This window comes from Canis lupus, chromosome 13 (assembly GCF_011100685.1).
Source record: "Canis lupus familiaris isolate Mischka breed German Shepherd chromosome 13, alternate assembly UU_Cfam_GSD_1.0, whole genome shotgun sequence".
Taxonomy (NCBI): domain Eukaryota; kingdom Metazoa; phylum Chordata; class Mammalia; order Carnivora; family Canidae; genus Canis; species Canis lupus.
The window spans coordinates 63,816,885-63,841,957 of record NC_049234.1 but is presented as its reverse complement, the minus strand read 5'-3'; the positions used below and the strand labels follow the sequence as shown (position 1 = coordinate 63,841,957).

At 39.6% G+C, this 25,073-nt stretch overlaps 1 protein-coding gene across 8 annotated transcripts in view; it reads right to left on the bottom strand.

Moving 5' to 3' along the window:
* MTHFD2L (methylenetetrahydrofolate dehydrogenase (NADP+ dependent) 2 like) overlaps positions 1-25,073 on the bottom strand; it is a 137,377-nt gene that overhangs the window by 30,344 nt on the left and 81,960 nt on the right. For 5 of the 8 annotated variants that reach the window (XR_005369093.1, XR_005369094.1, XM_038556320.1 and 2 more), the window contains one exon: positions 4,654-4,779. The exons of 2 other annotated variants lie outside the window; for them this stretch is intronic. Coding sequence is in view for 4 of the 6 variants with exons in the window: in XM_038556320.1 (XP_038412248.1) it covers positions 4,654-4,779 (126 nt within the window). In the remaining 2 variants the exon portion in view is untranslated. Of the gene's footprint in view, positions 1-4,653; positions 4,780-20,042; positions 20,177-25,073 lie in introns of those variants that run through there. One more of the 8 variants, XM_038556323.1, reaches the window with a different exon arrangement.

The following is a 25,073-nucleotide window of genomic DNA, read 5'->3' as shown; positions in this document are numbered from 1 at the left end:
CTTTGCTGGCAATTCCCTCTTTCTTGATCTATCTTTGTAACATGTCATGTAGTTTATTAGCGAGAAACAAGGAGTCAATAGAATGACACACTTTGTTGTTTGAGCTGAGTAACGGGTGTGCCACGACTGACCATGAATAGACTTGAAGTAAGTGATGTCATTGGCCACAGATCACAGTGCACATTTGTTATTTGCATAATGATCTGTAGATTGAAGGGCTAGCAGAGAAGTTTGCACTTTATGCAGCTACAGTTAATATAGCAGGCTCACTGAAATTTGGGCCACATTGTTGCAGGACTGGTGTTATTTACCTAAATCACAGTAACTGAAATTGTGCATATCAGACCATGTAGAGAGGACTGACATATGTTGATATTGTTGTCTAGGCACTCTTAGAACTTGCTATTATACATATCCTGGGGGAAACATAAAAGAAATAATTTCACATCTCAAAAGGAAAGTATTAATCCAGTGAAATACAGGATAGTGAAGATAATGCAGGATAGAAATTCCAAGTTCCTGGTTATGAACCCACTGTGCTGCATCACATGTCATCTCAGGGAGGATGCCCAGGTTCTGTGTGCTTCTGTGAAATGAGGGATAATAGTAATGCCTGATAGGGCTATAATAAGGATTAAATGAATAATTCAGGTAAAAGTCTGAGGACAGTAAGCATCTCTCAAACACTGCTATTATTATAAAATGAAGAATAATTCCAAGCGATCTGAGAAGAGGGTATCCCCATGTAAGAAAGCCTCTTCCACCTTCCCCACCCTCAATATAATTTTCTACTAGATATGCTTGCTTCCTTTCTAAGAACATTGGCAATTTTATGACTGAGGTGGCAGGGAATTGTTGGAGGAGCAGTGAAGGGAGGGACAATCATTTGTCTCCAGGCCATTTGAGTCCTGACCCCCATATCAGTCCACCAGTTCAAGAAGGGCTATAAATGTATATATTCCATTCAATTTTATTTTGAGCTCCAGAGAAGGAGAACAAAGCAAGAAGGAAGCAAAGAATGGAGCAGTGAAAAAATAAGAATGAGAAACCCTTGTATATGAAGGAAGATGTGGTCTAGAGCAAATTATATCTAAATTAAAAACCCTGACATTAACATCAAAAAGAAATATTTAGAGTGATTTGTGTCCCCTTTCATCAAGAACTATAGTAAGGGATGAGGCAACCTTCATGTTGTGTCTAATATAAAATATCACCCATAAATGAGGAGCCTGATTCAAAACTGACACCAAAACATCGAATAACAAAGAAGATTACAAATAAGCATCCACATCTTCTTAGAAAGAAAATAGATAAAATGCCTCCTGGTTTAACAAATCATTGAATTTGCAATTATTCACATATTCTTGCTATTTCCCAAGGTGGGGTGAATAATGAAATTGTTATTTAAAAAATCGTTCCTGCCAAAGGCCATCCCGTTTTCCTTTATTAGACAGCTGAACATTTCTGCAAGGACAATTTATTTTAGCACTTGATTTTACCTGCATTCACATGTTTCTGTTGGCTGAAATGTTGGAGTGAAATGCTCACCGATACTCACAAAGTAGCCACACTTTGCCTATGGCAATTGGCAGCCAAGTGCTACCTATAAGTTCTGCAGCATAACCCAAGTTAAAGTTCCTCCCGCTCAGCCAAGGGATCATCCCTTACCTCAGGTTAAGTCCTGACGAACAACCTGACGAGCAACATGTCAAAACCTATCATTTGCCTGCTCCTCTGGGTGGCTGAGTCATGGCCTCATTCGCAAGGCCTTCTTTACCAGGTCCGGGTCTTCCCTAGGGTCCTGGGACTATGAACCAGGGGGTAGCAGGAGTAATATTATCAATCAGATGAGCATATCTTATTACTGGATCAGAAAAACCTGACCTTCCAAAAGTTTCTGTGTTTTCACAGGATCACCTGGTCGCAATCAGCTAAATGTCCAAGATGCACCAAGTGTTCGGGCTGGGGAGAGCCACTGCCAGGACGGCTGCCATTTAACTGCTAATACCCCTGATGGTCAAGCAAAGCTGCAAAGTTACTGGGCTACAATGCTAGGTCTAAAAAGTACCTCTCTGTCTCCCAGTCCAATGCTCTTTCATTTATCTTATACCTTTCTGTCACTTCCTCTTTTTTAGAAAAAAAATTAATGTATGTTTAGATACACATAACTGCAATTCAACCTAATAGAGTCTACCAAGTACAGTGTACACCATCTGAAGTACATCATCTATGTGTGACTGCGCATGGGCACATACCCCAAAACGCTCACTTTTTTAAAAAATGTTTTTAGAATACCCCCATAAACAAAATACATTCTCAGCTACACATAAGGATGCATGGAAACGGTCTGAGACCAATGAACAATCATATGAGAGAAGGGTTTGTTTTTTTTTTTTAAGATTTTATTTATTTATTCATGAGAGACAGAGAGATAGAGGCAGAGACACAGGCAGAGGGAGAAGCAGGCTCCATGCAGGGAGCCAGACGTGGGCCTCAATCCCGGGACCCCAGGATCATGCCCTGGGCCAAAGGCAGGCGCTAAGCTGCTGAGCCACCCAGGGACCCCCGAGAGAAGGGTCTTAAAAGATGTGTCAAACTGCTGGGTAAGCCTGCCCTACAAGCACAGTCAAGGTTGTGAACTGTAAATGTCTCTGCTTTCCTTGCCTCGAGCTGGTTATCGTGCTCTGTCCATGCCATCTGGATGCATCATAAGCATATGGTGATTTTGCAACAGACACACGGTTACTGTAATGTTATCAAGAAGCAGAATGACAGTGCAAGAATAAGCAATAAAATAAGGTCAGGTTTTATTTTTTTTTAAGATTTTATTTATTTATTCACGAGAGACACACAGAGAGAGGCAGGCAGAGACCCAGGCAGAGGTCAGAAGCAGGCTCCATGCAGGGAGCCCGACCTGGGATTTGATCCCGGGTCTCCAGGATCACGCCCTGGGCCGAAGGCAGGCTCTAAACCACTGAGCCACTCAGGGATCCCAAGGTCAGGTTTTAGAATGAAATGTATCCTTACTCTTTCAGGTTGAGAAATTCAGATAGATTATTGATATCTGACATTACTGACTGAACATGACAAATGAAATAAAGAAATGAGGTCACTTCCTAAAGAGTTTAACACGCACATATATGCAGACAGACACCCATGGTTGCTTAGAGAGCCACATCTGCTAGACTGGAAGCTCCATCACTGGCAGGAACTTATGAATGACGGCCTAGGTGGGCAGCAGTGTGCTGTTTGTACTTTGCTCTTATTTGCCCTTCTGTCCCCAAAATGTATTGCTACACATGTGCCCTCAGGTTTTTCTTTTCTGTTTCAGCACCAGGCTCAGATTGCCTACCCGATGCTCCCTGGAATATCACAAACATAGGGCCAATACCCTAGAACACTTGGATGCCTGCGTGTTTGGTTTCATTCAATACCATGCTAGGACTTGGATAAAACATCAGCTGATGATCAGATTCCAGGAGGAAATGTAAAATTTGGAATTATTTTTAAAATGGCATCATCTATTATTCCTTTCAGTTTTTCTATAAAGACATACCTATAACTGATAAAGTTCCTGACATGGTCCAGATTCAACCCCCCCCCCCCGCCGCCCTCCCCCCCCAAAAAAAAGTTCTTGACATGGCCTTGCTTTGTTTGGCCAGAAGATCAATCTAATATAGATGATATTTCTTTTTTTTAAATATTTTATTTATTTATTTATTTATTCATATATATATATATATATATATATAGAGAGAGAGAGAGAGAGAGAGAGAGAGGCAGAGACACAGGCAGAGGGAGAGCAGGCTCCATGCAGGGAGCCCGACGTGGGGCTCGATCCCGGGTCTCCAGGATCATGCCCTGGGCTGCAGGCGGCACTAAACCGCTGAGCCACCGGAACTGCCCTAGATGATATTTCTAATATGAACATATCTCCATTTACTTTACTAAATTAATATCTCATTGGACATCTAAGATTCATTATACTGAAAACCTGAATGCCTCTAAGTATCTGATCCTCTTCCACATCTTTAAAACACAGGTGAGAATGTTGACTTGAATTAACAAGGTAACTCTCTAGATCTGAAATATTGCTAGGATTAGCAAACACATCCCAAGATGCCTTCTGGCATTATTTTTTTAAATATTTATTTATTTATTCATGAAAGACATAGAGAGAGAGGCAGAGACATCGGCAGAGGGAGAAGCAGGCTCCATGCAGGGAGCCCCGCCTTCTGGCTTTAAGTGTGAACGGCGGAATACATAGCATGATGGTAAAGTATAGAGACACACTCTCAAAAATCAAAATAATGCCTGGTAGAGAAGGTCACCTGAATTCTTTCACTAAAAACCTGCACTATAAGGAATTTAATCCTAAAACTAAATATTAATAGTGTAATTATACTTTCCTCCCAAGAAGTGAGAGGAAAAAAGAAGGAAGGAAGGAATAAAGGAAGGAAGTGGGGGAGGGAAGAAGAGAGGCTGGAAATATGTAAGTGACTAAGCTCTTTTCCCTCAGAGGAAGGAGGTAGAATGATTAATAACCTAATAGTGCCTGCATCAAACACAAAGTTTCTCTCTCTACCATCAGAACATGCAAAGTAGAATCTTTCACTTTCCCCTTCACTCATCAAAAGAGATATAGTTTATTACCTTCAAAGTCCACATCTCCAACCAGTTTTGTCTTTCCTGTCACTGGGTCATGGACATAGTTGATACCCACATCAATTACAGCAGCACCTTCTTTAACCATATCAGATGTAATCAACTTTGGAATACCTGAAAGCAAAACAGAGTTGTAAGACACTCTGGAAAAGACTTCAACTTCATCCTTGAGCCTAACAATGTATACGTCTAATGCTTTGTTGTCATGGTTTTAAACACTGTATAAAAATACACTGTTTCTAGGAAGACACTAACTGCACTTGATCCTTTCTGATCAAGCAGAAGAACAAAGGCAGCACATGGGAGCTTCTGTGCATCAAACCCTACCTGGATTTACCCTTTCACCTCAGAGATTTCTCCAGATGAGTTCCCACTGGAGGAGCATCCTTTTGTATTTCATGCACTATAAACAGCACGGGGACATTATAGATATGAATAACAGGCTCCTGGAAAATTATTTGGAAATTGGAGAGAAGGAAGGGTGGAGTGGAGTGCAGGGGAGGAATCAAAAGAAAAAAGATGAAGCAATAATAATTCGAATACTCAGGGTTGTGGTAAATGATAAAGTGTTGTACACATAGTGGTATCAACTCTAAATATGAGGTATTATCTTGGGCTTTCTTATTTTTTCTTGGTTTCTTTGATTCATTATGTTTTTATATGACTTGGAAAGGTATAAGACATTCTAAGCTCTACTCACTATTTCCTCATTGCAGTTTGAAAGATGGCTCTACAGGGAGCCCGGGGGGGGGGGGGGCGCTCAGCGGTTTAGCGCCGCCTTCAGCCCAGGGCCAGATCCTGGAGATCTGGGATCGAGTCCCACGTTGGGTTCCCTGCATGGAGCCTGCTTCTCCCTCTGCCTGTGTCTCCGCCTCTCTGTCTCTCATGAATAAATAAGTGAAATCTTAAAAAAAAAAAGAAAGAAAGAAAAGAAATATACCTCTACAGGGGTCTTACGTTACCATTCATTTTCTATATTTTCAAACTTTATTTCAAGTACAACATCACAAGGTAACAATGGTTGATGTTTCAATTATTTTTGTTAATAATTAAGATATCATCCCCAAACTTAGTGTCTTAAACAACACTTCGTTATTACATTTCATAGTTCTGTGGGTTGACTGAGCTCAGTTGGATGGATCTTCCTTGGGGTCTTTCATCTACTTGGAATCCGACAGTGGCTGAGGCTGGAGTTATCCTAAGATGTGACTGGGCTGACTATCCAAGACGGCTCACTCACATGCCTGCAGTTGCCGCACATGCTTGGAGCTCAGCTGGGACTATCAACTGGAGTAAGTAGGTGTGGCCTCTCCTGTGGCTTGGGCTTCCTGGCAGCTGGCTTCCAAAAAAGAGTGCTCCAAGAAACACGGAGCAGAAGTTGCCAGTCACTTAAGGCTGGAACCTGGAAGCTGTGTTATACCACCTCTGTTATATTTTACCAGCTAAGCAGTGGCAGAGATTTCACTTTTCAGTGAGAGGAAAATCCAAGGTTGTGGCCATCTTTACCACCACCGTGTCTAGGAGGTGACTCACTCATTTTCACATTCTGCATCCCTTGCAAGAAAAGGACACATGTTGTGTTGTCAGAAGCTTTCTTCTACATTTAAACTATCCATTTAAGCATTCCAGATGGCTTAAATGTCACCTTGTTGTCATAAGAGTTTTAGTACAAGAATTTAAAGGCTATAAAGAAATGGTCAGTACTAAAGTAGATGTAGCTATTTGATAGGTTCCTCAACCACATAATATTATAACCAATGAGGCATTGATGTTTGAAATGTTTTTTCTCTAGCTTTCCTATCCTAGCCCATAGAACTTTTTCCTTTTAAATCAGTTCTAGTTTAAATATTGAGTATTTTTCTAAAGATAGTCAGAAATCCTGTTTCTTTTTGGCATCCAACAGAAAAAGAAAACATAGCCTTTTGGCTCTCTGAGCAGCGCCATGGCAGTTGGCAAGAATAAGCACCTTATGGAAGGCAGCGAAAAGGGAGCCAAGAAGTAAATGGTTGATCCATCTTCGAAGAAAGATTGGTATGATATAAAAGCACCAGCTACGTTCAATACAATAAATTTTGGAAAAACATTAGTTATTCAAAGAGCCAAAACAGGATCTGATGGCCTCAAGGGCAGTGTTTTCAAAGTGAGCTTTGCTGATCTGTTGAACAATGAAATTGCGTTTAGAAAATTCAAGCTAATTACTGAGGATGTTCAGGGCAAAAACTGCCTAATTTCCATGGTGTGGATCATTTCATTACCCATGACGGTATGTGCTCCATGGTCAAAAAGTGGCAGACTCATGTTGATGTTAAGACTACTCATGATTATTTGCTTTGTCTGTTCTGTGTTGGTTTTACTAAAAAAAACCACAATGATCAGATTCAGAAGACCTGCTATGTTCAGCACCAACAGGTATGCCAAACTCAGAAAAAGATGGTGCAAAATCATGACCTAAGAGATGCAGGCAAAAGACCTGAAAGAAATGGCCAAAAAATTGATTCCAGATAGCATCAGAAAAGATACAGAAATACCTTGTCAGTCTACTTATTCACTCCATGATGTCTTTCTTTGTCAGAAAAGTAAAAATGCTGAAGAAGCCCAAGTTTGAAATAGGAAAGCTCATGGGGCTTCATGATGATGGTAGTAGTTCTGCTACTGGGGATGAGATAGGTGCTAAAGTTGAATGAGCTGATAGATAGGAGTCACCAGTCCAAGAATCTCTTTAAAACTCAGACTTTTAATGGTGACAAAAAATCTTATTTGTGATGCTTAATTTCTAATCATTCTTTTTTTTTTTAAATTTTTATTTATTTGTGATAGTCACAGAGAGAGAGAGAGAATGAGGCAGAGACACAGGCAGAGGGAGAAGCAGGCTCCATGCACCGGGAGCCCGACGTGGGATTCGATCCCGGGTCTCCAGGATCGCGCCCTGGGCCAAAGGCAGGCGCCAAACCGCTGCGCCACCCAGGGATCCCTCTAATCATTCTTTTTAAATAATCTAAGCTTAGTGAATCAGATGTTCTGAACTAATGGTGAAATGAACTTTTCTTAACTGCTGTATGGATTTTATCCACTGCTCTTAGGTACTAAAGAGCTCTAAAAGATTAGTGATCTTTTTTTAAGCCATAGTGATCTGGATGGAAGTTTTATAGATGGTTAATAAAAGGAAAACTTTTCTTTAAAAAAAAAAAGGAAACATACATTGATTATAATTTCAGGAACTCCTTTTAAGATGAAAATGTTGATGAAATAGTTATTAAAATTCAGCTACTATGCTTCTGAGAAAGATCCAAATTTCCCTCCCAATTGTAGTTGTTCATTACATTTTCTCAGTGAATATCAGACTGGCAATAATAAATGCACAATTTACAAAATGGAGGGAAATGTGTGTTTGATTTTAATTCTCAGGAAAATTACAAAATGGAAAAACCTTAAATACATGTTTATTTTTTTCCGAGGATGACATCACATATACCCATTGTAGAAAATCTAGAAAATATCTAGGTTTAAGATGAAAAAAAAATCACTATAATCATGCCATTCAAAGACAGTAAGCATATATTTTTTTAAGATTTTATTTATTTATTCATGAGAAACAGAGAGACAGAGAAGTAGAGACACAGGCAGAGGCAGAAGCAGGCTCCCTGCAGGGAGCCCGACGTGGGACTCGATCCCGGGTCTCCAGGATCATGCCCTGGGCCAAAGGTGGCGCTAAACCACTGAGCTACCCAGGCTGCCCAGTAAGCATATTTTTATTGTGTTTCTAGGATTTCAAAATATTTATATGTCATATATAAAATACTTATAACTTTGCTAATATTGCATTTATGTACCCTACCATTTTGTCATTAAAATTAAATTGTGAGCATTTTCCCGTTTTATCAATTATTTGACATTTAAAACCCACATGAAATAATTTATTATATGAATTACCATAAGTTACATAGTTCTGAACTTTTTAATATTTTGCTATTATAATTAAATGCAGTGATAAAAAAAATGCAGTGATGATCATTTCTGTTCAGAAAACTACAGATGATTTTTTTAAAAGATTTTATTTATTTATTCATGAGAGACACACAAAGAAAGAGGCAGAGACACAGGCAGAGGGAGAGGCAGGCTCCAGCAGGGAACCCAATGTGGGACTTGATCCCGGGACTCCAGGATCACGCCCTGGGCCAAAGGCAGGCGCTAAACCGCTGAGCCACCCAGGGATCCCTGATTTCTTTCTTTCTTTTTTTTTTTTTATGCATCCCTGATTTCTTAATTACAGCATCAAATTTGACAAAATTTTTCACTAAACCCTTATTAACTTGGTGGAAAGACATGGGTTGGACAAAAGCTACTATTGTTATAGGTCATGGATAGTTAAATAACGTTTTCCAAAAAATGGTGATCAATGCATCTGTAAAAAGGTCTATTGAGGTCTTCCATGAAAAGTATTTGTTGATGCCATTTTAAAATTTTTTTATGGGGATCCCTGGGTGGCGCAGTGGTTTGGCGCCTGCCTTTGGCCCAGGGCGCGATCCTGGAGACCCGGGATCGAATCCCACGTCGGGCTCCCTGCATGGAGCCTGCTTCTCCCTCTGCCTGTGTCTCTGCCTCTCTCTCTGTGTGTGACTATCATAAATAAATAAATAAATAAATAAATAAATAAATAAATAAATAAATAAATAAAAATAAAAAAAGAATAAAAAAATGCTCCACAAAGAAAGTATATACTGTCCTTATTCCTCACTAGGGATATTCACAATCACATAAAGAAGGAATTAATCTGGGAAGGTTATAATGCCTTCCATTTCTACGATATTTTTAAAAAAGATTTTATTTATTTATCTGAGACAGAGTGCCAGAGAGAGAACACGAGCAAAAGGGAGGGGCAGAGGTAGACTCAGACTCCCCACTAAGCAGGGAGCCCAATGCAGGGCTCAATCCCAGGACCCTGGAATCATGACCTGAGCTAAAGGCAGATACTTAACTAACTGAGCCACCCAGGCACTTCCATTTCTAGGATTCATTTTATTATTTTATTTTATTTTATTTTATTATTTTTTAAAAGATTTTATTTATTTATTCATGAAAGACACACAGAGAGAGGCAGAGAGAGAACAGGCTCCGTGCAGGGAGCCCGATGTGGGACTTGATCCCAGGACTCCAGGACCACGGAGTTCATTAATTATATTTTTAAAGGCACTGAAAAGAGATTTCTTAGACATGATATATATTTAGCTCCCCAAGTATACAAATGCAATATATTTAAATTCTTATCACTTGAGTTACAGTGGTATAGAATTAAAAACTATTTAAATATTTGGTAAAAGGGACTCCTGGGGTAGCTCAGCGGCTTAGTGCCTGCCTTTGGCTCAGGGTGTGATCCTGGAGTCCCAGGATTGAGTCCCACATCAGGCTCCTTGCATCGAGCCTGCTTCTCCCTCTGCCTATGTCTCTGCCTCTCTCTCTGTCTCTCATGAATAAATAAATAAAATCTTAAAAATAAATAAATAAATAAATAAATAAATAAATAAATAAATATTTGGTGAATATTTAACACCAATAGGTTTTAAATGCTATTAGTTGTTGTTTTCTGTTTTTTGGGGTTTTGGGTTTTTTTTTTTTTTTTTTTTACATTTTGTGAAAGTTGAAAATGAACTTTTCTTATAGTTCAAATAACTATTTCCTATGAGCTTTATTTTTATTGATTGATTTATTAATTTATTTTTGCTGTGATCATTCCATGGAAACCTATCCTTAATTCTTACATAATTCGAAGACTCAAGCATTGTAGGTGAGAACCGAAACTATCCACACCCACATAGCTTACTGTATACATTAATATGACTTTATTATTCTACTATCTTCATCAAGATGACTTTATTATTCCAGGAAACTCTTGCTCTGAAAGACAGAAGTTGCAAATAATTTCACTGTCTTGAGAAGTTATTTAAAAACTCATTTTAATTAACATCCAATTGTTTGACTTTTCAGTAGATAGTATCAAATGACTCTTTGTTCTCTAAGACTCTCGAAAATCCTTGCTTCAAAATCCTCTCCTTGTTTACCCACCAATCCTAGCCTTTTATATTATGATCTTTACCTAATTCTAAGCAAGCCTCCACATTAAAAGATTTGCCTTAAAACAAATTTCGACATCTAAGAATCCCAAATTTGCTTCTATACCCCAAGACACTACTAAGGCAAACTGGCTTTTGGGAGCTGAGGGGGCATCCCTGATTTGTGGAATTTTATGATTTCTGTGGTATAAATACTGTTCTATGGCAAATGACATCAACTGAACATAGAAAGAGAAGCTCAGAATCAACCTTCACAGGCTGGATGATTTTAGGAAGCTCCAGGACAGCGCTCTTCCTAAAAGACTGCTAAGACAGTGTTTTCTCACGCTTCTATAACCATAAGCTCAGATTGTTTTATCAATGGATTGTTTGGGTATTTAGGGAGAGCCAGTACTCAACAATATTGGGGACCCATGAAGATCTCATCAATAATCACTCTTGGCCATGACTCAAGATCTCAACTCAAAACCATGGGTGCCTCTGTGGCCCCTAGAGCCTCTTGCTGAGATAGGGAGCTATTGGTCTCTCTGACTGGAATGATGAGGTCAGTCTTGTTTTGAGTCTGAACTTTGGTTTCTTTTATTAAAGCTCCCCAAATGCTGGATTTATTTTGTCTTCTATGAATAAGGAACCCTCTTTAGGAATCTTTGATTACCTGATCATTTAAAAATCTTTTTTTTTTAATTTAAAAATCTTTTATCCTTAGTAGAGATCAGTCATTACTTAGAATGAAATTTGTCTATGTCCCTGTCATTTTTGTTGTATATCTATATGGGAGAAGTTCACAGGGAGGATATGTGAGTAACCTGGATAAATCCATTCTTCAAACTGGCCCTAGGAATTGAGAAATTCAGAGAGTATCTTCTGAACTTTGGAAAATCCTGTGGAAAAACTATGCCTCAGGTCACTAAGTAAAATTTTATGAGAACTTTTTTCATAAAACAAGAGCCTTGTTTTGTCTGTGAAATCTCCCCAAACCTTTCTGTCTGGGGAGAGCCACAAATTGGTCAGGTTTGTAGCTGGAGACAGGCCAGCCATTAGACAAGGGGGGCGGGGGGGTGAGGCACAAGGTATACAAGCAGCACTTTCAACTCACCAGTCCCAGACTCTCCTGGATTTGCCTCAGTACCAACACTCTTATTCCCTCTGATATAGACTCCTGCTTCTTACATGTTTATACCAATTCCCAAATTCTTATGATTACCTTTCTAGATGGCATTATTCCACCAAGAATAATTTAGAATTATAATAGCCATCTTGAAGAACTTTTGAGGTGAACAAAAGTGTTTGTTGGAGACTTATGTTACAGCGTAAAGGAACAGAATTCCACACATCCAGTGGTCTGCGTTTTTTACTGTTTTTGAGGAATTTTCCAAAGGTATTCAGAATCCAAAACTGTTCCCTTAAAAGATGTCTTGGCCACGGCAAACAAAAGATAAAAACCTAAAATTGGTGTCTCTTCTAGATTCCTCCAAATCTCAGTACAATCCTAATAGCCTTCATCCTATTATTCCTCAGCTATTTCTGCCATTTTCTTCTGACTTGTTCCTTTCTCTCCTGGCTGGCCAGAAACCTCCAGAGTGCAAGGAAAACTGCTTTGGTTTTAAGATCCAGTCTTATTCTGAGCTGAAAGCCAGTGTTAAAGATTTTCCAAAATCTAGAAAGGTTTGTTTTCCAAAATAAGCTCAAGTTAGAGTAAAACTAATAGAGAACTGATCCTTAAAACATTCATCCTCCTAGTTAAAAACCCCAGTGGGTAAGGATGTATTTTCATTCAGAATTTTAGAGCCATAAATGGAATATCCATTCCCTGTTTCCTATAGTAGCAAACTCAAATTCTATTGTCTTTGAACCTCCTGAGGCAATATATTGTGGTTTTAGATTTGTATTTTGTTTTCTTTAGTGTCTCTTTAGATCATAATAATCAATACTTATTTGCCTTCTTCTGAAAATATCAACACTGTACCCATCTGGGCCTGCTATGCCTAGAGTCTACTAAGGCACTTCACACCACACTTCTCACAAGTCCTCAGCCAGGGCCTAAAGAATTCCTGGAATTCTACTCTTTCATTCAGATGAGGACTCAGGACAGAGAATCCATTTCAGAAGATAAGAATCAGAAGTGGAATCTGAAGTTTCTAACAGTTCAAAGTACTTTTATATTAAGCTGGTCCATCAGCAAATATATTCCAGAAGTACAGACGACAGAAGAAACATTACTTATGTATAATAAAGTAGGTATTAGATTTTACAGAAGCATTTGCTGTTATGAACTCCCATCCTGATATTTAATAGTTTTCAAAACTCTCAATTGGCTAAATTCCTGATAAAACATTTCAATTCTATATACTGGGATATTCAGTAATACATGAAATTTAATTGCTACATACTTATGATATCATCATTAAAAAATTCTAGCTTACAAATATAATTACACGGTAAAGCCCAAGGCCAGTTTATAGAGGAAGGCTTATATTTTTTTCCCCAAGCCAATTAATCCATCTATGAATTTATTTCTGAGAGAAAAAAAAGACCTATTATTAATACAGATTTTCAGAAATAATTGGGATAATTATTTTATGGTGAACTATTCTCATTAGAAAATTTAGTAAGTGGATTTCTGATTTATCTAGGATTTCTCTATTGTAGGTGAAAATCTCTTTCATTGATAAGTAGACTAACCCATGGGTGAGCTACACTGAATCACGCTACTTCAAAAGTTATGACTATCTTATTAGATGACTACAAATCTGTTATTGGGTGATTCCTTATATGACAAATATGAAATAAATCACCAGTGTTTTCTTAGTGAAATATAATGAATAAACATAACACCTTAAAAACAATGCCAATAAGGGGCACCTGGATGCCTCAGTCAGTTAAGCATCTGACTCTAGTTCAGGTCATGATCTCAGGGTCTCCTTGCTCTGTGAGGCGTCTGCATGTCCCTCTGCCCCTCCCCCACTTGTACTCTTGTGCTTTCTCAAATAACTAAATAAAATCTTTAAAAGGGGGCCACCTCGGTGGCTCAATGATTGAGTGTTCACCTTTGGCTCAGGTTGTGATCCCAGGGTCCTGGGGGATCCCTGTGGGGAGCCTGCTTCTCCCTCTGCCTATGTCTCTGCCTCTCTCTCTGTGTTGCTCATGAATAGATAAAATCTTTAAAAAATCTTTAAAAAAACCCCCAACAACACCAATACCTAAAGCACACACAGAGCACAATAGTATAGCCTAGGTGCTAAGTTTACCCTGATATGAAGGTGTAACCATTACCCCTTGAGCAAGTTTGAGGCTATATCCTTAGTCCTATTAATTAGAATTCAAACTGAATATTTTCAGATGTCTATTTGACAATGTCAGAATTGAGTTCACATGAACTAAAAAAAAAAAAAAAATCCCTTCCTTATGAATCCTCCTATCGTGGTCATCTTTAAGTCTTTATGAAACGGCTCAGTCAAGGCATCCTGATAAAAGGAAGCACCATATTTACACATCAATTTAATTAGTAGAGTTCAAAGGGCTGTGCAAACATTATCTAATTAAACTTCACAACAATTCAGTGAAGCAAGAGAAGGTTTACCCATTATCCTCATTCACAGAAGAGAGATTTTGAGGTGCTGAGAGGCTAAATGATTTCTTAGTTTCACAATGATGAGTCAGAGGTGAGGCTGGGAACAAAACCAGAACTCTTGTTCAGATATAAAAGTAACACCATGGAAATGCTTATTCAGGTGGATCACTCCTGCCGATGGAAGTTGTCCTTCTACATAAATAACAAGAGTAATTGCAGTGGAATTTGTATGAATGTGTACGTTTCTCTCTAGATTAGAAAAGCTTTCTTCAGCATTATTTGCTTTGAGAGTCATATGATGGCTAACTGTATCCTAAATAGAACCTACAATACTAGTAAGAGTACTTCAGTGTCTTCCTCCCAAAGCCCCCCTGTTATTTCTAGGAACCTTCAAAAAGTTATTTATAAACTAGTGAGTCAGTGGCAATGACTACAGAGCATATTTTCTTTTTCTCTGGCTTCTTTGGTTCCTATTGGGTATTATTTGGCTGTGATGCATATCATTAGAATATACTGTCCATACCAAGGACAATCTCTGGATATCTAACAAAGCCTCTAATCCTTGGGGTGCCAGAACAATGCCAGGTTTCTCACAGAACTGAGGGCTAGCAGGATCCTGCTCTTTGCCATATTTGATCATTTAGGAGTATGGAATCCCTTTGTTCTCAGAAATTCACAGGATCACTCTTGAGTAGTTCCCTCAGCTTCTGCCTTGAATCTTTTCTCTCCAAAATCCAGTGAACTTGTAGGAGCTGGATGCACACTTCTCTTTTCTTCCTCTCATCAACCAAACCTTGTTCCCTTCAAATAGACATTGGTGCATCTGGGGCATGAGTAGAGGTTGAAGGACAGTGGGGGTAATGGGCAGGGGGCTATATTACTAACCACTATGCTATATACACAGAGTATTAAAGTCAAATGGAATGGATTTCAAACATTTTTAACCCCTTTCTTTAAAGGAAAAATGTTTACCAAGCTCAATATGTAACATTATCAAAGCAAGGAGAAATGTACTAGTTGCAAAGAGATGGGGTTGGGGGGTGGTGCTCTACAGCCAGCCAACAGCCCCTTAGGTTCCCCAGAGTCAAATTTGAAAACTAGGGAGTCCAATTCCTTTTCTTTAAGGATGTAGCTCCTAAAGGCCAGATAGTCTCAATAATGCATACAAAAGAGACCCGATATTCAGGAAACACAAAACATTTTTGGATAATCCCTGTAATTCCCTTTGTCTATAGTCCTAGACCTTCCCTTCTCCTGTCTCATTGTGGGCTGGTGTCAGCCTATTGGTAACCAGTTTTGTGGCTGGACCAGCCCTTGTGGCTTTTATTATGACTGTAAGACATTGTCAGCAATAACCATCAGGAAACTTTGAGAAAAAGGAAAAGTTTATTATTTATATGACAGCACACCATGGGCACACAGTGAAGTCACCCATAAGGAGAGATATACAGGCCTGGGATTCTGCTTTCATTGTGGGTTAGGGTGGAAATTTAAAGTGCAGGAAGAGAAAACACAAAGCAGCCCAAGTGCTCAGTTATCAAAACCAACCAAGATCTCTGGCAGGGAGGGCCAGCCTGGCTCTTTATCTAGTAGCTGGAGAGGTGTTTACTGGAGATAGCCATCTTTGAAATGGATGCCTCTTTGAAGTGTATGCCTTGGCAATCAAAACTCTTAGGCCTAGCTTATTAGGCACTTGGTTTACAAAAAGCAGCCATCAGAGCTTAATGCCACACACCTCCTTGAAGCAGTCAAGCTGTGGCTGAGACCATCTGTGCTTACAGACTCAGAGAAGTGATACAGACAGGAAAGAGGAGAGAGAAGAAGGAATTCCTCTCTGGCTCTTGGATTTCAAAAGACTAACACTTAGGAAAGATAGAGGGACTCAAGCTAGAAAAAGGGCTAAATATAAAGTCAGGACAGTTGGAAGAGGTGGTGAGAGCTTAAGACTTGAGAGGTTCCCAGGGAGACGTTGCCAGTCAATGTGCCTTGGGCTGTGTCTTGGAGAGTTGGCAAAAAATCCAGTATTGGTTTGGGATGTTCAAAGACAAAGGCATTTTTTCCTCATGGTCTGGGTGGAGGTTCAGAAGGTGTCATGGCTCCAAATAATTAAATGGATCTAAGAAGAGCCTAGGCAGATGCCTTAGACACTTAGTTAAGAGTTTACCACTGCAGGGATGCCTGGGTGGCTCAGTGGTTGAGTGTCTGCCTTTGGTTCAGGTTGTGATCCCGGGGTCCTGGGATCGAGTCCCGCATCAGGCTCTGTGTCTCTGTCTCTCTCTCTCTCTTTCTGTGTCTCTCATGAATAAATAAAGTCTTAAACAACAACAACAAAAAAATAGAGTTTCCTGTTGCAGAGTGATAAGCCACTGGAAACACAAGGGCCAGTGCATGTGTAGACAGTTGGCTGAGGACCAGATGAGATGAAGGATAGTTCATTGGAAGACAGTTAAGGAGCATAATAGTGAGAACTAAGTGCCCCACCATGTCTGGGTCCTTACACACAACCTCAGGGAAGCTAGAAGGAGAGTCCAAATAGATGAAGCTTGAGTTTTTTACTACTTCAAATGAACTTTTAAAAGATATTAATGAAAAAGTCAATAACAATTGGGAGGGGGTAGGCTAACAGATGTTTAAGGATACAGCGGTTGGTCTAGATAATTGATCACCAAAAAACTGAAATGTTTTTAGAATTAAACCAGGGCACCTGGGTGGCTCAGTGGTTTAGCGCCGCCTTCAGCCCAGGGCCAGATCCTGGAGACCTGGGATCAAGTCCCATGTCAGGCTCCCTGCATGGAGCCTGCTTCTCCCTCTGCCTGTGTCTCTCCCTCTCTCTCTCTCTCTCTCTCTCTCTGTGTCTATCACGAATAAATAAATAAAATCTTTAAAAAAAAAAAAAAGAATTAAGCCAGATCTACAACTACCAGAATCTCAAGCATAGATAACTGACTTTAATCTATCATGTTTAAAGTATGTTGGGAAGACAATTTAACAGTGCTTTGCTTCTTAAAAGAAAATAATGAAAAAAAAAAAAAGAAAATAATGAAGCCTCCACATGTGCGAATTAGATAAACTGCCTTTCTTCTTTATCTACCACATAAAACTAGGGATCTTGTCTAGATTTTTACTAGACAAGTACTGCTCTAGAAAGCTTGTTGCTAGACAAGTGTTGATAAAGAAATATTAAACTTGGCAGGTTGTATATGTATCAAATTACTATTTTACTAATCTATATATTTAGGATTATCCATGACAAAAATACTAGCCATGGCAAAGTTTAAATGCTTGTCTAGCCTCCTCTGTTCCTTGCCCAACATCTAAGATTCAGGTTTAAATCTCAGGCTGTACAGTTAAAACCTGGGTAACCTTGAAGAAATGCCTATTTCAATTTCAGTCCCAGTTTCTTTACCTATATATCTAGAATAATAACAACTTCATAAAAATGGCTAGAGAAGTAAATGAAATGATGCATATAAAATGCCTAGCACATTGCCTGGCATCTGGAAATTACCCAATTCATGCTCAGGATATGCCAGAATTCACACATTATTCTGGACAAAAAAAAAAAAAAAAAAAAGTGGAAAAAGAGAAAGTTATCGTACCTGCATATGCTATGTTATAACATGGTATTGATAGTTAGACGGGAGCTAGAAGCAAGGACGGCGATACATAGGTTACACATTAGAAGCACAACATCACACCTTAGAAGCCTGGGACCACATCATCCTGACTTTGTGGCTTCCCAGACCCCTCAACATCTTAGCCTTGTGGCTTCCAAGACCTCAGAGCAGAACCCGTGCTCTCCTCTCTCACCTCTGCCCCGAAGGAAATTCCTAAATGCAATTTGCATTGCGGTTTTACTGCCCTCCCCACCAGGGGGGAAAGCTACCGTGACATTTCCGGTACAAACCTTGTAGCATCAAACACTCCCCTTCCCAACCTGTGGGAGGAGTCTGTCAAATGACTGGAAGCAGCTTCCATTAGAGACTACCCTGTCTGTGACCCAAGACCCTGCCCACATAAAAGGAAAGGACCCCTGTGGCCTCAGGGTGGTTGCCAAGTAAGTCTGGGTCTGCCCATCCTCCCATTGAGAGTGTCCAGTCCTTATAAACTGCTTTGTGTTTGCTACTCTGCTTCCTGCTGTCTTTATGCAAGTGAAGATCCTCCTGTAAAAGCCTTCCCTCTGGAACCCAGGAACTGAAACTTCCATTCACACAACACAGTCTCTCCCACTGATGAGAGTATTTTTTAAACTGTGGTCTGTGACCCATTAATGAGTCTTGAAACAATCCAGTACCCATCAGCATTTTTTTTTTTTTAAGAAATAGCATAGCATGACATAAGAGGAAGACACATAATAAAAAAATCCTTCATAAAAATGTGTTTTATGTTTACATATATAAGTATATATTAAGTCGTGAAATGCATTAAAGGCCCTAATTCTTTATCCCTATTCCCCCTGTATTCAAACTCCTTAACACATGACTTTGCAGTCTCTTTATTTAAGAGATGGAGTCTATTTTCCATGCTTAGAATCTGAGCCTGGCTGTAGAAATCAATCAGTCCAACAGAATAAGGCAGAAATGACAATATGCTAGTTCAAAACCTCCCCCCAAAAGGTCTTGCATCTTTCCACTTGCCCTTTGGCAACCCCGCAATCACTATAAACTCACATCTGGGCCTGTGTGCTGGTCCCAGGTTAAGGAGCAGAGGAGAGACCCAGCAGACTCACAGACACTTCTAGAGACACAAATCAATCAATCTGAGGTCAGCTCAGCCTAGCCCAGGGATCAATCTCCCAGCAAACCAGAGCTGGGAGTTATAATAATGACTGTTGTTTTGTGCCACAGAATTTTGGCATGACTTGTTCTACTACAACAGTATGAAGTAAGACAAACAAACAAATTGGTCATAAATAAAATACTTGAAAGATGCAAGTTAGAAATCGACGTATATTCTACCAATTGTAATGGGCAGTGAATTTGTTTTCTAAGAGATCCCTAATACCTCCACTTATGATAACATGAAAGGTCTTTTATTACTCCTTCAGACCACTGTACATCAGAACTTCTCATTTATGATGTTATATAAAAATCACCTCCTTTTTGTTTCTGGAAATTTAAACAACATAGAGAAGTAACATAGAAAGATATATGAAAAACAAAGTAATAACGCAGAAAGTAGAAAGAAAAAAAAAGAACCCCTCATAATGCCACCACTCAGATTTAACAAATATAAACACTTGGCATATTTACTTCAAGTGTTTTTTCTATGTTTGCACTTTATTGTCCTTTAAAATATTAGAACTGTAGATATAGGTAAAGTATAACTCGAACTTAATCCCCATTCTTATCCCCTTGCTAGACTGCTGTGTATTCTCCTAATCTTCTAATCTTTTTCTCATTCCTTTGTCTACATTTATATGCTCCTGCATATAAACTACACATAAAACATGGAGAGGCTCTTAAAACATAGGGATGGAATAAGAAGCACATACTAGATGCAAGTTACTGGTAATATTTTACTTCTTGGGAAGGGGTAAGCACATAGGTATTAATGATTATTATATAATTATTATATAATTACTATTATTATACTGACCATATATCTTGCGAACTTGCCAACCTGACTCACAAATTCTAGCAGTTGTTTTGTAGATTCCACAGGATTTTCAGATAATCATGTTGTCTGAAAATAAAGACCATTTTACTTCTTCCTTCCCAACCTGGATACACTCTATCACTTTCCTTACCTGATTACACTGGACAGAACCTCCAGTAGAATGTTAGATTGAAGTGGTCAGAGGGCAGACTTTGTCTTGTTCTTGATCTTCGGGGGAAAGTATTCATTCTTTTACTGTGAAGTATGATGTTAGCTGGAAGGTTTTCATAAATGCTATTTATTAGGTTGAAGAAGTCTCTTTCTCACTCTGCTGAGAGTTTTTGTGGGACGAATGATGGATTTGGTCAACTGTGATTTCTGGGGCTATTGAGATTTTTAAAAATTATTATTTTTTTGGGCAGCCCCAGTGGCCCAGCAGTTTAGCGCCACCGTCAGCCTGGGGTGTGATCTTGGAGACCCAGGATGGAGTCTTACGTAGGGTTCCCTGCATGGAGCCTGCTTCTCCCTCTGCCTGTGTCTCTGCCTCTCTCTCTCTCTCTCTCTCTCTCTCTCTCTCTCTCTCTCTCTCTCTCTGTGTGTGTCTCTCATGAATAAATAAATAAAATCTTTAAAAAATATATTATTATTTTTGTTTGGTCGGTTTTAGTTTGTTAAAATGGTGAATTACATGGGTTGCTCTTTTTGAAAGTTAGACCAATCTTGCATTCCTGTGGTAGACTTCATTTGGTCATGATGCATTATTCTTTTAATATATTAAATTTGCAAAAGTTTTGGTCAGAATATTTGCATCTATATTCACAAGAGATAGCAGTCTATAGTTTTCTACTCTTGTAATCTTTGTCTAGTTTTAGTATCAGAGTAATGCTGGCCAGTTGGGAAGTGTTCCTTCTTTTTCAATTTTCTGGAAGAGTTGGTATAGAACTGGTAATACTTCTTTATTTTTTTTAAATTTTATTTATTTATTCGTGACAGATAGAGAGAGAGAGAGAGAGAGAGAGAGAGAGAGAGAGGCAGAGACACAGGCAGAGGGAGAAGCAGGCTCCATGCACTGGGAGCCCGACGTGGGACTCGATCCAGGGTCTCCAAGATCACACCCCAGGCTGAAGGTGGTGCTAAACCGCTGGGCCACCGGGGCTGCCCCAATACTTCTTTAAATGCTAGGTAAAATTCACCAGTGAAGCCATTTGGGCATTGAGATTTCTTTGTGGGATGAACTTTATAAATGTAATTCCTTTGATAGATATAGGGCTATTTAGGTTCTAGCTTTCTTCTTTTTTTCTGTTTTTAAAGATTTTATTTATTTATTCATGGGAGACACACAGAGAGAGGCAGAGACATAGGCTGAGGGAGAAACAAGCTCCTTGCAGGGAGCCCGATGTGGGACTCGATCCCAGGACCACGGGATCATGACCTGAGCTGAAGGCAGATGCTCAATCACTGAGCCACCCAGGAGCCCCTCTAGCTTTCTTCTTGAGTGAGCTTTGGTACTTCGTGTCTTTCAAAAAAAATTGGTTCATTTCATCTAACCTGTTAAATTTATTGGCATACATTTTTCATCATATTCCCTTATTATCCTTTTAACATGTTAGAATTTGTAATTACATCAACTCTCTCATTCTTGATACTGGCAATTTGTCTTTTCTATTTGTTTTCCCTAATCAGTCTGGCTAGAGGTATGTTCAACTGCATATATTTTCTATGTATTCCACCCAAAGGTCTGTGGATCTTGGGTTTTTCCGGTCTGGAAAATAGAAATAGGCACTATTCCTGGCTCTATGTAGGTGCTGGGCACTGTTCTCTCCATTCCTTTTAGGTGATTCTTTCTCTGTATAAGTTTCCTTATATACATGCACCCTGAGTACTGAATGCCCCCCCCCACCCACCCCCACCCCCCCCATCTGAGTCTCTCTCTCTGCAGCCTCTTAGCGATACTGTGTCCTGTGAACTTCAGCCACTATGGTCTTCCCAGACTCAAGGCTCATTCTCCTCAGCTCAGAAAGTCCTGTGTGCTTTACCAGGGTGACCCCCATCTCATGGCACAGCCTTGAAACCCTCAAGCCCAGATGGGATAATCAAAGTGCTCACCTTACTAGTTTCTTATGTCTCAAGGGAGAGTTGCTGAGTCTAGTGAATGTAAATTGCTTTTTCATATATCTTGTGTGTGTGTGTGTGTGTGTTTTCCAGTTGTTTCAGGCAAGGAAAACACCCTGTTCCTATATCTTGGTCAGAAGCAGAGTCCCATGATCATATTATTTTAGGTGAATACATTTTTATAAAGAAGGTTCACATCAATACCTATAAGTCTACAGTATTCAAGTGTTATCTGTTGTATGCATGCACCCATTCTATTTATCTATTCCTCTACTGGTGAACACTTTCACTATTTTTAGTTATTCACTATTAAAACAAACTGCAGTAAACATTTTTGATTATACCAGCAGATTTCTCTTTAGTCACTTGAAAAATGAGATCTCTACACCATATGATAGGCACATTTTCAGATTTATTAGCATTTTCAAGTTACCTTCTGGAGTGACTGCCATGAAGCACATCTCTTTCAGCGTGTTTACAAGTATATGCTTTCCTACATCCCTGTCAACATTTAATATCATCAGACTTTATTCTTTGCCAATCTGATGTGTGAAAAAGTATCTCATTTTGAGTTGGCATTTACCTGATTATTAGTGACATTGAGAAATTTTTCATATTTACTGACTATTTAAACGTCTTTTATAAATCACCCCTTTTAAAATTAGGTTTTTGTATTTTTCATGATCATTTAAAAAGATTTATTTATATGAGACTGTTCCTTACCATGGTAAGTTTCTGTCACCATTGGATCCAGGGTGGCTTCCCAAGACCTGAGGTCTCAAGCTCACTGGCCCCACCCACTGTGTTGTCTTCTCATAAGACTTTCAGGGTCATGCAATTTCTGGCCAAGAAATAAAAGTAGAAGCTGTGCATTCCCCGGTGCATTTGGATGGAAGCTGGATACAATCAGAGACAACCTCAAGAGGAGACATGGGAGAGAGCCAAGCTGGGCCTACAAGTAATCGCACATGATATGGCACATGTATATGTGCTATACGATATCCCTTGCTCCTACCGCATCATGCTGTAACATCATGTCCCCTGGACAATAGACATGTTTTACTGGGAAAACCATTTTCTACCATTTCTATGCTTCTGTCCTAGTAGGTTGGTTCAGTGATAAATATGTGAGACCTTAGGTTTACATAATAAATATGTATATATATATACTGGATATAATGAAGATTTTTTGTCCCAATATAATGCTTTATATTTTATTTTAACTTTAATGGGCACCTTGTCTATAGGTTTTAAAAATTTGATATGTTGGGGGCCTCTGGGTGGCTCAATTGACTGAGTTTCTGACTTGATTTCAGCCTAGGTCATGAACTCAGGGTTGTGAGACTGAGCCTAGCATAAGGCTCCATGCTCAACGGTGATTCTTTTTTTCTCTCTCTCAAATAAATAAATAAACAAACAAATCTGATGCATTGAATTGTGTCATTTTTTTTTTGTTGTTGTTGATTTTTCATTTGTGTCTGTATCTTTTCTAAGAAAGCTTTACCTGGTTGAAATTCATGGAGATGTTTTTCCATTAAAATCTCCAATAATTCATTTTATTATTATTATTATTACTTCCATCTGTAATTAATTTTTATGTATGGTATGAGGTAGGAACCTAATTGGATTTTTTTTCTTCCAAAACAGGAAGCCAATTGTTCTAATACTATGTATTGGATTGCTATTTCTCTCAAAGTTTGACAACACCTTTATTTCATACATACATACATACATACATATGTGTTTGTCTCTGAGTTGTTTTTTTTTTTTTTGTCTCTGAGTTTTAAAATTTCCTCTTGGGATCCCTGGGTGGTGCAGTGTTTTGCCGCCTGCCTTTGGCCCAGGGCTGATCCTGGAGACCCGGGATCGAATCCCACGTCGGGCTCCCGGTGCATGGAGCCTGCTTCTCCCTCTGCCTGTGTCTCTGCCTCTCCCTCTCTCTCTGTGTGACTATCATAAATAAATAAAAATTAAAAAAAATAAAAAAATAAAATAAAATTTCCTCTCCCCTTCTCCTTTCCCTTTCTTCTTTTCCCACAAATCAGTTTGTATCAGGCACAATAATATATTTTATAAAGAATTAACAGAAATTATCTCAGAGCCTCTTATTACTTTTATTTTTTAAATATGAAGAACCCTAGTCTTTCGACTTATTTTATACTTAATAATCAGATTTCCTACATCTTAGGTTAGTTTTGGTCATGTTTTCCCCTTAGGTTTAAAAATACTGCTTTTTTTTTTCCTGCAACAGTTTTGCCACCAGAACACAGGTGTCGTGAAAACCACCGCTAAACCTAAACCAAAAATGGGACAGGAAAGGACTCACAACAACATCATCGTCATTGGACACGTAGACTCGGGCAAGTCTACCACTACTGGCCATCTGATCCACAAATGTGGTGGGATCGACCAAAGAACTATCGAAGAATTTGAGAAGGAGGCTGCTGAGATGGGAAAAGGCTCCTTCACGTATGCCTGGGCCTTGGATAAACTGAAAGCTGGACGTGAACGTGGTATCACCACTGATGTGTCCCTGTGGAAATTCCCCGTGGAGACCAGCAGTGTTATGTGACCATCACTGATGTGACCATCACTGATGCCCCAGGACACAGAGACTTTATCAAAACCATGATTCCGGGCACACGTCAGGCTGACTGTGCTGTCCTGGTCGTTGCCGCTGGTGTCGGTGAATTTGAAGCAGGGTCTCGGGGAATGGGCAGACCCGTGAGCGTGCCCTCTGGCTTACACACTGGGCGTGAAACAACTAATCGTTGGTGTTAACGAAACGGATCCCACTGAGCCACCCCACAGCCCGAGGAGCCCCGAGGACATCGCCCAGGAAGTCAGCACCCGCACCACGGAGCTTGGCTACCCCCCACGCAGCAGCACCACTTGTGCCGTCTCTGGCTGGAAAGGTGACGACAGGCTGGAGCCAGGGGTAACACGCCGTGGGGCCAGGGACGGAAAGTGCCCCGTGAGGACGGGGATGCGGGAACCCACTGCTCGGAGCTCTGGCTGCATCCCGCCGCCGACTCGTCCACCTGCCAAGCCCTTGCACC